The sequence below is a fragment of the Primulina tabacum genome, chromosome 1 (genome assembly GCF_025594145.1).
Source record: "Primulina tabacum isolate GXHZ01 chromosome 1, ASM2559414v2, whole genome shotgun sequence".
NCBI lineage: Eukaryota > Viridiplantae > Streptophyta > Magnoliopsida > Lamiales > Gesneriaceae > Primulina > Primulina tabacum.
In genome coordinates, this window is record NC_134550.1 from 30,127,999 (window position 1) to 30,145,453 (window position 17,455).

Genomic DNA, 17,455 nt, shown 5'->3' on the forward strand with positions numbered 1-17,455 from the left:
TTTCCTGACGAGATTCCAGGGTTACCTCCAGCCCGAGAGGTAGATTTTAGTATTGATCTTATTCCAGGTACCGTTCCTATTTCGAGAGCTCCGTATAGGATGGCGCCTATAGAGTTGAAGGAATTGAAAGCACAACTAGAAGATCTTCTAGCCAAGGGATATATCAGACCCAATGTATCTCCTTGGGGTGCACCAGTGCTATTTGTGCGAAAGAAAGACGGTTCTATGAGATTGTGTATAGATTACAGGCAGCTGAACAAGGCAACGATAAAGAATAAATATCCTTTGCCTCGTATCGACGACTTATTTGATCAGTTGCAGGGATCATCTATCTATTCCAAGATCGATCTGAGATCTGGCTATCACCAGCTGCGAGTACGAGATATTGATATACCAAAGACAGCATTCCGAACCAGGTATGGACATTACGAATTTATTGTCATGCCTTTTGGTTTAACGAATGCTCCAGCGGCATTCATGGGATTGATGAACCGTGTCTTTCAGAGATATTTAGATGAGTTTGTGATTGTTTTTATTGATGATATTTTGGTGTATTCAAAGAATTTGGATGAGCATGCCAATCATTTGAGAATTGTGTTGCAAACACTGAGAAATGAAAGATTGTATGCTAAACTGTCAAAGTGTGAGTTTTGGCTGAGACAGGTTGTCTTCTTGGGTCATATTATATCTTGAGATGGTATTTCTGTGGATCCGAGTAAAGTTGAAGCTTTGATCAGTTGGTCGAGACCGACTTCTGTGCCAGAGATACGCAGTTTCATGGGTCTAGCAGGGTACTATAGACGATTCATCAAAGATTTCTCCAGTATTGCGAAGCCGATTACCTAGTTGACACAGAAAAATGCGCCGTTTGTGTGGTCTGCGGATTGTGAATCTAGTTTCCTAGAGTTGAAGAAGAGGCGGACCAGTGCACCTGTCTTGATGATTCCTTCGGGTACTGGCGATTTCGTTGTATATTGTGATGCATCTCACAGAGGGCTGGGATGTGTTCTTATGCAGCGAGGTCATGTGATCGCATATGCCTCTAGACAGCTGAAGTCACACGAGATTCGATACCCCATTCATGATCTTGAATTGGCGGCTATCGTATTTGCCTTGAAGATCTGGCGTCATTATCTTTATGGTGAGAAATTTGAAATTTATTCTGACCATAAAAGCCTGAAATATCTGTTTTGTCAGTCAGAGTTGAATATGAGGCAGCGTAGATGGCTTGATCTATTGAAAGATTTTGATTGCGAGATCAAGTACTATCCAGGGAAGTCAAATGCAGTAGCAGATGCCTTGAGTCGAAAGGTTTGTGCCCTATCCTTATCGACGATAGGTGTTTCGAATTTAGTTGAAGATTGTTGTTTGTCTGGTTTAGCGTTTGACACAGATAGAAGACCATTAAGACTTGCCACGATTCAAGTTGAGCCAGATTTGATGATGAAAATCAAAGAAGCTCAAAGAACAGATCAAAATATACAGCAGTCAATTCAGATGGTCAGATCAGGACATCAGTCTGAATATCATGTACGTGATTTTGTCATGTATGTGAATAACCGTATTGTAGTGCCAGATGTTTCAGAGTTGAAACAACAGATATTGTTAGCAGCGCACTGTAGTCGGTTCAGCATTCACCCTGGTGGTAGAAAGATGTACAACGACTTGAAGACACAGTTCTGGTGGAAACAAATGAAATCAGATATTGCCGAATATGTCTCTAAGTGCTTAAATTGCCAACAGGTGAAGGCCGAAAGAATGAAGCCCGGAGGTTTACTTAAGAGTTTGTCTATTCCTGAATGGAAAAGGGATCACATTTCCATGGATTTCGTGATGAAGTCACCTCGATCATCCCGGGGCTGTGATGCGATTTGGGTCATTATTGACAGACTGACCAAATCAGCGTGTTTTATTCCATACAGAATGACATACCGACACGATCAGATGGCTGAGATATATGTCAGAGAGGTAGTCAGATTGCATGGTGTGCCGAAATCCATCGTATCAGACCGTGATCCACGATTCACTTCTCACTTTTGGCACAGTCTGCAGCAGGCTTTAGGTACGACATTGCACCTGAGCACTGCTTATCATCCCCAGACAGACGGAGAGTCAGAGCGGACTATCCAGACTTTAGAGGACATGTTGAGGGCTGTAGTGCTAGACTTTGGCCCTAGTTGGCAAGATTCACTATCGTTATGTGAATTCTCGTACAACAACAGCTATCAAACGAGCATAGAGATGGCACCGTTTGAGGCATTATATGGCAAGAAGTGCAGATCTCCTTTATATTGGGATGATATATCTGAAGTACCAGAACTTGGGCCTGATATGATTCGGGAAATGACTGAGAAGGTGAAGATCATTCAGAAAAGAATGAAGACGGCACAGGATAGACAGGCCAAGTATGCCAATATCAGACGTAGACCGTTAGTATTTGAACAGGGAGACAGAGTATTTTTGAAGATTTCACCTTTCCGAGGCGTTGTCAGATTTGGCAAACGCGGGAAGTTGTCTCCTAGATACATCGGTCCATATGAGATTCTTGAAAAGATTGGCGATCGAGCATATCGACTGGCTCTTCCTCCTTCTCTATCCGGGATACATGACGTTTTTCATGTATCGATGCTGCGTAGATACAAGCCAGATTATTCTCATGTCATTCAGCCTGACGAAGCTGAGCTAGATCAGACGTTGAGTTATGTCGAACAACCGATACAGATTCTTGATCGGAAAGAGAAACAGCTCAGAACGAAGACTATTCCGCTAGTGAAAGTCCAGTGGAGTCGTCATGGCACCGAGGAAGCGACTTGGGAGACAGAAGCAGATATGAGACAGAAATATCCCGAGTTATTCTCGTGATGTGAGTATTTATTCAGCTTTTGATTTTACTGCTGTTTTTACATACTTTGATTAATTGATTTCACGTTCGAGGACGAACTAATATCTAAGAGGGGGAGAAATGTAATGCCCTAGATTGTATGTGGATAAAATGAAAAGATGAAGTGTTGCTTGAAGGAAGAGACCGCACCCGCGCCCCTTCTGATGCCGCACCCGCGTTGCATGGACATAAAATTGGTCATTTTACAGTAGGGTCACCGCACCCGCGGTCCAAGACAGAGTGCACCAGTGGTTGATGGACAGAGATTTGAGAATTAATTACAGAAATGACACCGCACCCGCGGTGCTAAGGTAACCGCACCCGCGGTAATGTCACCGCACCCGCGGTCTTATATGCACCGCACCCGCGGTCGTCGAATTTCATAAAATGAAAGGCATGCCGTGGGCACAGCGCACCCGCGGTGAAGAGTGACCGCACCCGCGGTGCTGCATGCGAGAAATCCACCTTTGTTTCTTAAGTTGACACATGGCATGGTATATATATAATTCAAGCATGAGTCATTCTTCCTTCACTTCAGCAGCCGAGAATAAGAACATGGAGAGAGTTCCTTCAAGCTTCTTTGTGGGAAATGTGAATTGTGAAAGAATTACATGTCCAAAGTGTGAACCAAGTGGAGATTCTTATTCCTTGCATCAAGGGCTTCAAAAGTGTAATGCCCGAGATTTTGATTCTGTTAATATGAGATTATTGATTATGAATTGATATATTATAGACGGGCTATTACGAGAACAGATTGGCCAAAACATATGAAGGGTGCAATTTTTAGACAGAACTATTAGCGCCCGAGCGGTAGAAAATAACCGCCCGAGCGCCAATGTTCAACAGGAGCATGTTTTGGGCAGAGGATGCGGCGCCCGAGCGGTAGTTTGTGACCGCCCGAGCGCCAATGGATAACAAGCCGAGTACCGGGCAGAGTGTTCGGCGCCTGAGCGGTAGTTTATAACCGCCCGAGCGCCGACTGAAAATCATAGAGAATGATGACACGTATCTTTACATGCAACTTAAGATATATATATACATATATACTTCATTTCCAACATATGAAACGAGGAAAGGGAAGAGAGAAACGGCTGAAAAATCCTTACGCCTTTTTATATCGATCTGCCTATCTGATTTTGAATCCGACTTCAGTACTGTGTTCCTATCGACGCAGGCTTCTACAGGACGTAAGTTTTGTTACGTTTAGATATGATTTGAAATTATGATGTTGTCAGAATTGAATAGGAATCATATATGGTGTTTCTGATATAGTGGACATCGTATAATCGAAGTCAGAATAAAGAACAGACTGGTTATGTAATTGTTATGATTTTTGGAATTGATTAATTGAGATTCGATATCAGATTTGTGTTGTTATTGAAATTATGAGTTGCACCGATAATTGATTATGAGTTATGGTATTATATCTGTGGTGTTGGAATTGACGGGGTTATCGAGACTGTATTGTTATACCGTCGAAACATCCGTAAATTGATATTGATCAGATTTACGATTGACTGAGATTGTATTGTGGTACTGTATGTCGATTGACATTGATCAGATAGTATGTTGATTTGAGTATTGATCAGAACATGTTCTGAATTGAGTTATATATTGATATTGTGTCTGTTCGGTATTGTTATTACCAGATTGAGAATGGACAGAGTTGAATTCAGGATTTCGTCTTCGTCAGAGCGAGAAGATGAAGGTATAAATTAATGTTGAGTTGGGATTGCACAACTCGAGGGAGGTTTGGCTCGAGTTTCCCTAAATCACATACTTTACCTTATTGTATTTATTTGATTGATATACTTGTTCTCTTGACTGATAGATAGCAGGTATTAGACGAGAATCTTGTGACAGAAGTGCCTGATAGTGGTGGGATCGCCACGGGCACATTGCACGATGTTACAGGATAGTGTAGACATCTTGGGACGGAAGTGCCTGACAGTGGCGGGATCGCCACGGGCACATTGAACGATGTCTCAAGATGGGATATTAGCGATAGAGCTACAGTCCATGACGGATAAGTCAGGACACCGGATGTTGGTTATATCGAGTAATAGGATTGGAATTCTTCTATTACGGAATTCGATATAGGAACACCATATTTGGTTATATCGAGTAATAGGAACAGAGTTCCTTCTATTACGGAATTCGATATAGGAATACCATATTTGGAAACCGGGATCCCTAGACTAGGATTGAGTCTAGTCTTAAATGTGACGTCATGAGTCTAATTGACAGTTATATTGATTCATGTTGATTATGTTCCTGAATATGGTACATATTGATTTATGTTCCTGATGATGGTACTTGTTTAGAATAGGATTTATTCTTGATATGGATTTATATTCTGATTTGAATACATGTTAGACATATCTGTTATATGCGGTTACATTGTTTTTATGATTGCATGTATACATGATTTATACTGAGAATGTAATTCTCACCGGAGTTATCCGGCTGTTGTCTTGTTTGTATGTGTGCATGGCAACACGTGGGATAGGATCAGGGTCAATAAGAGAACGAGGCTGGACTAGATAGCGTGGAGATCCGGGCTTCGAAGCAACTTAGGATTCAGCACTGATATATAGTTGAACCTAGTTGAATTCTTGTAGATAGTACAAGATTTATATTTTTATGTTTAATATGTAATTTGAATTGAATTACATTACGTTTCCGCTTTGTATTTTAAAAGAAAATTTAGACCCTATTTATTATAAATGTTTGAATTATTCCTAAAGACGATTAAGGAATGAATTAGCGTCCGGGTCCCCACAACAGGTGGTATCAAAGCCTTAGGTTCCAGAACAGTAGGTTCTAGAACTGTAGGTTCTTGAGACTGAGGTAGAATAGAGTGAGCGGGGTAGATTGAGTTATCTTTCCTGCATGTGATTGCTAGCATGTGATTTACTTTTAATGTTGATTTACATTGTGTATGCTAGCATGATATTATATGTTACTACCTGGATTTATATAGCATATGATTGAATATAATGTTGAAATTACATTGTATATGCTAAGATTTCAGTATGTTTTTATTGGCTATTAAGCTACATGTTACCTGAATATCTGAGTTGATTTGGTAATATGTATTAGTTGAAACTGGATCAGAACCAATTCTTGATCAGAGGTAAGCTGATCAGGATTGGGATTGAGACGGATTTGTCTCCTGTTACCACTAACATCTGTGATTATCAGATATTCCTCCTAGAAGAGTGCGAGAACGAGGTAGTACTTCGACTGATCTGATGGATGTATCAGAAACTCTGATGGAAACACAGTTGATGAGATTTCAGTCATTTCAACCGCCGATTCTGAGAGGTATTGAGGTGCCAGGCGATTGTGAGAATTGGCTGGAGGATATAGAAATTTTATTTGAATTTCTGGGGTTCACAGATGATTGTAGAGTTAAACTGGTTGGAAATCAACTACGGGAAGCCACTAGGAGTTGGTGGCTGGTAACTAGGGAATCCCTAGCACTAGCGTGGTTCCATGATTACGTGGAAAATTTTCAAGGTCGAATTTTATCAAAGATTTGTACCTCTATCATACAGAGAGGATAAAGGTGCAGAGTTTACAAATTTAAGACAGGGTCAGTTGAATGTCGATGAGTATCTGGCCCAGTTTTTCACCTTACTACATTTTGCTCCTCAAGTGGCTAGAAATGATACAGCTCTATCTAATCAGTTTATCCAGGGATTGAATCCGGAGATACGCACATTGGTGAATGTGAAACCACCGAGTAATTTTGCTGATACTCTGAATCGAGCCAGAAGAGCAGAAACCGTTCTGATAAGACAAAAAGAAGTTTGATATGTTCTTCCCACATCGATACCACAACTACTGCCGTCCAGACTCGAGATTGGCAACAGCAGTGGTGGAAAGCAAGAACAATTGAAAGCTCGAAAGAAACAGTTTAAGAAGTTAGGAAGTGGACCGATTGGTTCATCTAGCTCCAGTGGTTCTAGCCCGAGTTATAGTGGAGTTTATTGCAGGACTTGCGGAGGGAGACATCCCATGGAGCAGTGCCAGGGAGTGACTGGTTGGTGCAATATCTATAAACAGCAAGGACACTTTGCTAGAGTCTGTCCACAGAAAGGTTCCCGAAGATTTCAGGGAACAGAATCATCTGGTGATAGTGATCGAGGAACAGACCCAGGACACATGTGATGATATAGTGGCAGGTAATAATCTTTTATGATTATATTGCATATGTATTGATATATACTAATGCATTCCCTACAATTATCTTTGACTGAGTTATATTGATATATGTTGTATCTGCTGGGTCTGTATTACTATAGTATTGATCTTTGTACCTTTTGGGGAGAGGAATTGATATTAGTGAATTCTGTGATATTGTATACTACAGTAAAAATGGAATGGGATTGAATTAGATTGTGTTGTACTTGTGTTGTCTGATTCTGACTACATTACTGATATTGATATGCTAACAAGTACAGAACTATTATAGATTCTTGCCAGGAGATGGTAAGATTCGGACCTGAAATGGCCGATGAACGAATGATATACGGTAAGGATTCTCGATTTTGAATTCCTTGATATACGTATTATGTACTGATTCGATGATTTTCGAAAAGAATGGAGTAATTTCTTAAGTATTCAGTTGATTACTGAAGTTGAGCCTATCTGGAAATGATTTGTTAGTAGCAGGAGAGTTGCTATAGTCGTTCCAGATGAAATTCCGGGTTTGTCTAATATCCGAGAGAGCGATTTCAGCCTTGATTTGATATCAGGTATGAATTTCATTTTAGGCTTCTGTACAGAATGATATTGATTGAATTGAAAATTGAAATGTCTGTTAGAAGATTTACTGCCTGAGAATTAGAGTTACATCTGATTATGTGTTTCTCTGAGGAATATTTCAGTTCTGTGTATGGGTTGATAAATCCTGCTTTCCGAAGTGTTCTGATGACCTTATGCTCGTTTTATCTATGATATTTTGATATATTCGCAGCGTATGATTGATTGAATCGAACAGTTGAAATTTGTATTGAATATTCTGGGAACTGAGATTGTTGTATACAGAATGGTTTGGCTATGAATTTAGATTGCAACAGATTGTATTCAGAGTCTGTGATATCTGAAGATAGTATACTGATTGGTTGTAGCACAGTTGAGATAGTGATCAGATTGTTCAGAACTTGATTACGATAGTCAGAACAGGGGGTCAGATTGTCTTGAATGCAAGAGTTAAGTATATCATACCGTGATTTTGGTTGATTTTATACTTTTGGCAGAATGTATAGCATGACTTTTATCTATGGGTTATAGATTGACGGATAGTCGGAGCGAACTATCTAGATACTGGAGGCTATCCAGGAACTGTAGTGCTGGATTTTAGCACTAGTGACCTGATGTCTTGTCACTTTATGAATTATTGTATAATGATAGCTATCAAATGAGTATTGAGATAGCCACAGATAAGACGTTGTACAATGATTACTGCGGATTTCCTCGGAATGGGAATGATATTACGGTGATATCTGAGATTGGATTTGATAGGATCAGATATCTGATAAACAAAATGAAACTGATTCAGAAGCAAATGAAGATAGCTCGGAAATGGATATGAAATAAGCCAACTTCGGATGAGGACTGTTGGTATGGAAGGCCGAAGATTGAATATATCCTTGAATAGGGTTAGCAGATTATGATATTAATTTGCTATCGAGTTGTTGATTAGTATATACGGATGTTGTATAGCCAATAGCTGTGATTGATTCTATCACAAGTTATTTTGAACATAATCTTGATATTATACTTCTTAAATGACTCCTCTAGTCGGGGATCAGAATCAGTAAAAGAAAGATAATTCAGAATGAAGACTATTCTGTTGTTGAAAGTATAATAGAGTAGTTAGAATATCGAAGAAGCTACCTGGGAGACTGAGTCTGATATGAGACAGAGATTCCCAGAGTTATTTCACTGATGTGAGTTTTCTGAGTAGCTTCTATTATACATTTCTTCTGATATGAATTGATTGCTTGTGATTTCGGGGACGAAATCAGACCTTAGAGGGGGAGAAAATGTAATGCCCGAGATTTTGATTATGTTAATATGAGATTATTGATTATGAATTGATAATTATAGACGGGCTATTACGAGACCAGATTGGCCAAAACATATGAAGGGTGCAATTTTTAGACAGAACAATTAGCAGCCCGAGCAGTAGAAAATAACCGCCCGAGCGCCAATTTTCAACAGTAGCATGTTTTCGACAGAGGATGCGGCGCCCGAGCGGTAGTTTTTGACCGCCCGAGCGCCAATGGATAACAAGCCGAGTACCGGGCAGAGTGTTCGGCGCCTGAGCGGTAGTTTATAACCGCCCGAGCGCCGACTAAAAATCATAGAGAATGATGACACGTATCTTTACATGCAACTTAAGATATATATATACATATATACTTCATTTCCAACATATGATACGAGGAAAGGGAAGAGAGAAACGGCTGAAAAATCCTTACGCCTTTATATATCGATCTGCCTGTCTGATTTTGAATCCGACTTCAGTACTGTGTTCCTATCGACGCAGGCTTCTACATGGCGTAAGTTTTGTTACGTTTAGATATGATTTGAAATTATGATGTTGTTAGAATTGAATAGGAATCATATATGGTGTTTCTGATATAGTGGACATCGTATAATCGAAGTCAGAATAAAGAACAGACTGGTTATGTAATTGTTATGATTTTTGGAATTGATTAATTGAGATTCGATATCAGATTTGTGTTGTTATTGAAATTATGAGTTGCACCGATAATTGATTATGAGTTATGGTATTATATCTGTGGTGTTGGAATTGACGGGGTTATCGAGACTGTATTGTTATACCGTCGAAACATCCGTAAATTGATATTGATCAGATTTACGATTGACTGAGATTGTATTGTGGTACTGTATGTCGATTGACATTGATCAGATAGTATGTTGATTTGAGTATTGATCAGAACATGTTCTGAATTGAGTTATATATTGATATTGTGTCTGTTCGGTATTGTTATTACCACATTGAGAATGGACAGAGTTGAATTCAGGATTTCGTCTTCGTCAGAGCGAGAAGATAAAGGTATAAATTAATGTTGAGTTGGGATTGCACAACTCGAGTGAGGTTTGGCTCGAGTTTCCCTAAATCACATACTTTACCTTATTGTGTTGATTTGATTGATATACTTGTTCTCTTGACTGATAGATAGCAGGTATTAGACGAGAATCTTGTGACAGAAGTGCCTGATAGTGGTGGGATCGCCACGGGCACATTGCACGATGTTACTGGATAGTGTAGACATCTTGGGACGGAAGTGCCTGACAGTGGCGGGATCGCCACGGGCACATTGCACGATGTCTCAAGATGGGATATTAGCGATAGAGCTACAGTCCATGACGGATAGGTCAGGACACCGGATGTTGGTTATATCGAGTAATAGGATTGGAATTCTTCTATTACGGAATTCGATATAGGAACACCATATTTGGTTATATCGAGTAATAGGAATAGAGTTCCTTCTATTACGGAATTCGATATAGGAATACCACATTTGGAAACCGGGATCCCTAGACTAGGATTGAGTCTAGTCTTAAATGTGACCTCATGAGTCTAATTGACAGTTATATTGATTCATGTTGATTATGTTCCTGAATATGGTACATATTGATTTATGTTCCTGATGATCGTACATGTTTAGAATATGATTTATTCTTGATATGGATTTATATTCTGATTTGAATACATGTTAGACATATCTGTTATATGCGGTTACATTTTTTTATGATTGCATGTATACATGATTTATACTGAGAATGTAATTCTCACCGGAGTTATCCGGCTGTTGTCTTGTTTGTATGTGTGCATGGCAACAGGTGGGATAGGATCAGGGTCAAGAAGAGAACGAGGCTGGACTAAATAGCGTGGAGATCCGGGCTTCGAAGCAACTTAGGATTCAGCACTGATATATAGTTGAACCTAGTTGAATTCTTGTAGATAGTACAAGATTTATATTTTTATGTTTAATATGTAATTTGAATTGAATTACATTACGTTTCCGCTTTGTATTTTAAAAGAAAATTAGACCCTGTTTATTATAAATGTTTTAATTATTCCTAAAGACGATTAAGGAATGAATTAGCGTCCGGGTCCCCAAAAAAAGGGTATATGTTTTATTAAGTTCAGCATGTTTTGAAGTTGAGTTGTTAAAGGAAATCAGATTTGGTCTCTATTTTGTGTTCTTATGATTGTTGTGAACATATAGTGGAAAAAGAGATAGAAGAAATAATACTATATGTGATTGTTATGATTTTCCAGCATGTATGGAATTGAGATAGTGTAGATTTCAGAATAGTACATGGGATTCATGAAGATTTTGGATTATGGTTATTGATTACTGTTATATGAGTTGATCGGTATATCGAGAATCCGCCGTTATGCCGTCGAAATTGCATTGAAATGAAATATTGAATCTCATGTGTATTGAGGTATACTAGAGCTTGATAGAATGTACATTGATGATGCCATTTCAGATTTGTATTGGTGACTTTGACATCGAGACTTCGATATCGACAGAGATTGTGCGACGAAAGGTATAATGCATGTTTTGTTTGGGGAAGACACAACTCAAATAAGATTCAATTTGAGTTTCCCAACAAAACCACATACTAGATTAGTTGCTTGTATTCTTACATGATTATGATTAGTTTATGGATTGTATTCAAATCTTGAGATATAATTATGCATTTATAGATTTATATTCATGCATTTGAGATAGGAGAGTCATTGGCAGATTTGCCAAGCTTCTAGACGTTCGGTGTATCGACGCATAGGAGCAGACATCCTCCGATTGTAGACATTCGATACAGACATGACCGAAGTCTAGGAATAAGACGTACAGTTACCCCGATTGGGAGGGTAGGTGACAGACAAGTGACGTCTTATTTACACCGGGATCCCTAGAGTAGAGTCGATTCGAGTCAGGACATGATTTGATTTGAGTTGCATGTTTAGATAGATCGGTTTCATAGACTATGGAGCCATTGCTATTGCTTTCATGCATGTTTATGATTTCGTATCAGCATGTATACATGTTTTATACTGGGATTTGTTCTCACCGGAGTTTTCGGCTGTTGTTATGTCTGTATGTGTGCATAACAACAGGTGGGGCAGGATCAGGGTCACGACAGAGATGAGAGATCAAGATAGCGTGGTGAATTCGGGCGAAGCAGATTACTAGTGGTTTCTTTTACTAGACATGTACTATATTTTGATTATGGTTGGGATTGAACACTAGTTTGTATGAATGTATTAGAACAAGACATGTAATTATGTTTATTGAAATAAAATGAAGAACTATCTTGTGCTTGTTTATATACATTTGAATTAATGTTAAAAAGCAAAATTTTGACCCACATTTTTGAATAAAGATCCTATTAATCCCGAAAGGAATTGAGTTAGAGCCCGGGTCCCCACAACTATCGTCATTTCATCATTGATTTCTCAAAGATAGCCCTGCCACTGACCACTTTGACAAGGAAGACGGTGAAATTTGAATGGACAAATGAGTGTCAACAGAAATTTCTGGTATTGAAGGATAAATTGACATCAGCTCCAGTGTTGTCACTTCCAGAGGGAGTTGAAGATTTTGTTTTGTATATTGATGCTTTTAAGAAAGGGCTTTGTGATGTATTATGTAGCGTGTTAAAGTGATTGCTTATGCTTCTCGTCAGCTGAAGGATTATGAGAAGAATTATCTGACTCGTGATCTTGAGTTGGTAGTAGTGGTATTCGCTTTGAAGATCTGGTGACAATGTTTGTATGGAGTGAAGTGTGAGATTTTCTCGAATCATAAAAGTCTTAAATATATATTTACTCAGAAGAAATTGAATATGTGTCGGAGAAGGTGGTTGGAACTTGTTAAAGATTATGATTGCACTATCAGTAACCACGCTGGGAAAGTGAATGTGGTTGTAGATCCATTGAGCCAGAAGTCAGATGTTTTGTTGTGTTCTATGATTCAGAAACCTTTATTGATGGATCTGCAAAGGAATGAGATCGCTTTCGTGGAGAAAGGTACTGTAGCTTGACTTTCAGCTTTGGTTCTTCGATCTACTTTGGTTGACAGGATTAAAAATGAACAACCAAAGGATGATTTGTTGTTGGAGATGAGGTCTAAGGCCGAGCTGAAAGGGAATTCTGAGTTTGAGTCAAACAATGATGGATTGATAACTTTCACAGGTCGTATCTGTTTTCCTTTTGGTGATAATATTCGACGAGATGTTTTGACTGAAACTCATACCCCGCCATATTTGATACATCTGGGTAGTACCAAGATGTATCAAGATCTTCGTCGAATTTATTGGTGGCCATGTATCAAAAAGGATTTAGCATTGTTTGTTTCTGAATGTCTAACTTGTCAAAAGGTTAAGATTGAGCATCACCGACCAACAAGATTGTTGCAATTGTTGCCGATACCTCAACGGAAATGGGAGCATATCACGATGAACTTTTTTGTCGGACTCCCTAGGACGCAAAAAGGTTATAATTTGATTTGGGTTATTGTTGATCTTTTGACTAAGGCATCGCATTTCCTTCTTGTCAAGACCACTTATTCATTAAATCAGTCTGCTGAGGCTTATGTCCAAGAGATTGTTAGACTTCATGGGATACCCATATCAATTGTTTCAGATCGTGATTCACGGTTTACATATGAGTTCTGGAAAAGTTTGCATAGAGCTTTGGGTACAAAGTTGACCTTCAGCACAACTTATCATCCTCAGAGTGATGGACAATCAGAAAGAGTTATTCAGATTCTTGAGGATATGTTAAGAGCCTGCATTATTGATTTTCCTGGTAGTTGGAATTTTAATTTGCCTCGTATAGAATTCACTTATAATAACAGCTATCATTCCTTGATTGGCATGGCACTTTATGAAGCTTTGTATGGGAGAAGGTTTCGATCACCTTTGTTTTGGGATGAAGTTGGTGAAAGGAAGATTTTGGGACCAGAGTTGATTCAAAAAATGGTCGATGTTGTGGCATTGATTTGAGAAAGAATGAAAACTGCTCAGTCTCGACAGAAAAGCTATTCAGATATTCGAAGAAGGCCTTTGGAATTCAAGGTAGGTGATCACGTGTTTGTCAAGATAACTCCACTCAAGGGAGTTACTAGATTTGGAAAGAAAGGAAAGTTGAGTCCTTGTTTTATTGGACCTTTCGAAATTTTTGATAGAATTGGTGAGCGGCCTTATCGGTTGGCTTTGCCTCTAGATTTGAATAAAGTACATAACGTGTTTCATATCTCGATGCTTCGCAAGTATATATCGAATCCAATTCATGTGCTTATTCATGAACCACTAGATTTGATGCCAAATTCGAGTAATCAAGAAATGTCGATTCAGATATTGGATCGAAAGATTAAAGTATTAAAAAACAAAGAGATTGGTATCGTGAAGGTGTTACGGAGTAATCATGTAGCCGAAGAAGCGACATGGGAACTCGAGGAAGAAATGAAACAATGTTATCCGGAATTTTTTGAGTAGTAAGGTAAATTTCAGGGATGAAAGTTTTTTAGGAGGGGAGAAGTGTAACAACCGATCGTTTCTCTTATTTGATTAATGATGTATGTTATTATATGGTGATGTTCTATGGCTTTACATTATTGTATGAATGGTAATGAATGTTATAGAATGGAATAGATAATGGATGGGTAGAATAGAAGGTTGAACTTGAGTTAAACTGAAACGATATGAAACTGTGACAGTAGTTGTGATTTTTAGCATAATGTTTTGTATTTTGTTCCAAATGATGTAAGGCCACTTTTATTAGAACGATAAAATATAAGGTTATAACTTTCATGTTTTGAGTTTTGTTCAAATCATTGTGGAATAAAAGCCAAAAACATCTCGAAGTGTGTCGTGTGTATCGAATGAATAAATTTTTACTCGAACCTTCAAATGACATGAGGCCAATTGGAAATGCAAGAAACGACATAGTGTGAAAACCTTGAATTTTCCGATCCAAAGCGAATCATGTAAGAGATACAAACTTAAAATTTAGCTTAAATTAAGCTCAACAACTTTCATTCTAACTATAGAATATAAACTTAGATTTCAGCTAACTTAACTCGAGGAAGTAGCTTCAAAGCTTGGAGATTAACTCAACAGGAAGCCAAGCTGCAAGTAACTGCATCCATCAAAGAGTCGTCACTGGAGGAGTAAAACCACAGCTCAAGGACTCGATCTTTCAGCTGAAAGAAGCTCAACCAAGATTGTCCTAATAAGACCAAAAAGGGAGCTAAAAGTTGAGCTAAGAGTTTGGACAAACTTATTATGCAATAAGTGACCTTTCAGAAAACCAATGAAGGAGCTAAGAAACCAGGACACATTAATGATGCATGAAAAGACCTTTGGTGCTTGAGTTACCTTTGATCATCATTATGAGCATAATTACTCCATTCTTGGAGGCCAAGATTTCGGCCATGAAGGAGACAAGGAGACCAAAATTTTTCTATAATTAGGGCATCAAGGTTAAGGAAAATGCACACCAAAAAGCCTCAAAATTTCGATTTTCTTCCCCTCCCAACTTCTCCAAATTTTCGTCCAAGGCAAGGAAGAAGTTCAACGTCAAAGTGCTGCTGGAATAATAGCGTGTTCTTCTCCAATAATAAGTCGAAGTGCTGCCCAAATTCCGAGAGAAAATTCGTGCCAAAGTCTACAAATTTCGGTTCTACCTTCAAAACAAGTAAGTCGGTTTTTGATATATATGTTTGCTTGTATTTTTAAACCTTGTGTATATATGACATGACATACTTGTATGTGTGTCCCCTTTTTTTCGAAAATGACAGTCTGTTCTGCTTAAAATTTCGATCGATTATATGTTTATTTCGTTATTCGAAATTCTTTGATTCCGCTGCATCCGTCTGAAGGTCTGATAAATTATGTCTAATAAGTTCTGTCTGATAAGTCCTGTCTGATAAGTCTGAACTTTGTGCCGCACTGTTACGATTCGAATTCGAAATGGGACGAGAATTGTGATTTTGTCTTGCCCCCATTGGTGGGTATAAAACCATGTTCTGTCTGGCCCCCATCGGTGGGTATAAAACTGTGTTCTGGCCTCACCTCTTAGAGGACTAACATATTGGGGACAATTTGACCATGGAAATTAGATGAGTAACAGTGTTGTGTCATTTTTTGAAATGAACTGATTTGTTTCTGAATTGTTCTGAATCATCTGGTAACTTCTGTCTCATATTCAATTTGTTTCTGTTATGGTAAGTTAAGGGTAATAAGTTTTGAAAGTATGTTAAAAAGACGTTTTAAGAAAGCTAAGTTCTATATGTATCTTTGAAAATCGATCGACCCCCACTTGCTGAGTGTTTCCCAAAACACTCACCTCTTACAAATTTCAGATAAAAACGAAGAGTAAATCAATGAGGAAGAGCAAGAAGCTTTCTGGGGTTGGTGAATCGATATCGAGACCAAGACTCAAGAGTTTTTACTCTCCTTTTGTTTCCGCTTCTGAAACTCTGATGTAAATTTCATTTCATTGTCATTGTAAAGACAATATTGTTTTATGAAAAAGACTGGTTTGTTTTTGATACGAGGCTTAATTGTTTTCAAGTAATTGTTAATCAATGCCGAATGTCACCGACATTTCGGACACGGGGCGTGACACATAGGGCTACAACTTTAATGTTTACCACTTTTTCTAATTCTGAAGGGAAGAGGCGTTTCGGAAGCAATCTTTGTTGTAACTGTGTACAGAGCGCGCCCTAGCGGAAGGATTTGACCGCCCCAGCGCGCATGGCTCTGGATTTTTCTGTTTTTTGCCGAGAGGTCCGTGCTAGGGCGGTAAAATTTGACCGCCCTGGCCCCCAGAAAAATTTAAAAACGTGTTTTCATGTTTGGGTAGGCTTTTAATAGATGGTGTATCACTTTTCCCTCAGTTTCTCCCTTTTCCTTCTCTTCTCTCCATCGGTTTAGAGCTAGGTTTCTCTCTTTCTTTCATTAATTCCATCTTTTCCTTTCTTCTTTATCATTTCAAGGATTTAGAAGCAAAGGGAGCTAGAAAATTTGTTATCTTTGGCAAGGGATCAAAGGTGAACTATTTGTTTTTGGTTTAATTGGGTTATTGATGATGATAGATGAAGTGAAGTTCATGTATGGGCTTGATTATTGTTACAAGTTTAAGGGATTGTTGTTGATGGATTATATCATGGTTTTATGTTGTAGGATTATTGTCAAGGTGTTAAGATTATCTAGTTTTAAAGTGGTTGTAAATAGACTTTTCCTTTGAATGCATCTCATGCGATATGTATATGATAAATGAAGTTTCTATTGATTTTAGCTCCTTTAAATCATTTATTATGTATATTATATATATTGATATATTGAAAAGATTGATGCCATGATGGAAAATTAAAGTAGCAAATTCTTCAGCAAGCACGCCACATGTTTGATAAAATGTTTCAATGAATATTTTTATGGCTTGATGGTTATATGGTATAGTGGCGTTACCTTCGGTAATTCTTAAAACCACACGACTGAATTTGATCAACA

At 38.4% G+C, this 17,455-nt stretch overlaps 1 protein-coding gene across 1 annotated transcript; it reads left to right on the top strand.

The window, feature by feature from the left end:
* Positions 1 to 13,951: 13,951 nt before the first annotated feature.
* On the top strand, positions 13,952 to 14,437 carry LOC142507563 (uncharacterized). The gene has a single exon (XM_075619505.1). It carries the CDS (start codon positions 13,952 to 13,954, stop codon positions 14,435 to 14,437), a length of 486 nt encoding a protein of 161 aa, XP_075475620.1.
* The last annotated feature ends 3,018 nt before the right edge of the window (positions 14,438 to 17,455 follow it).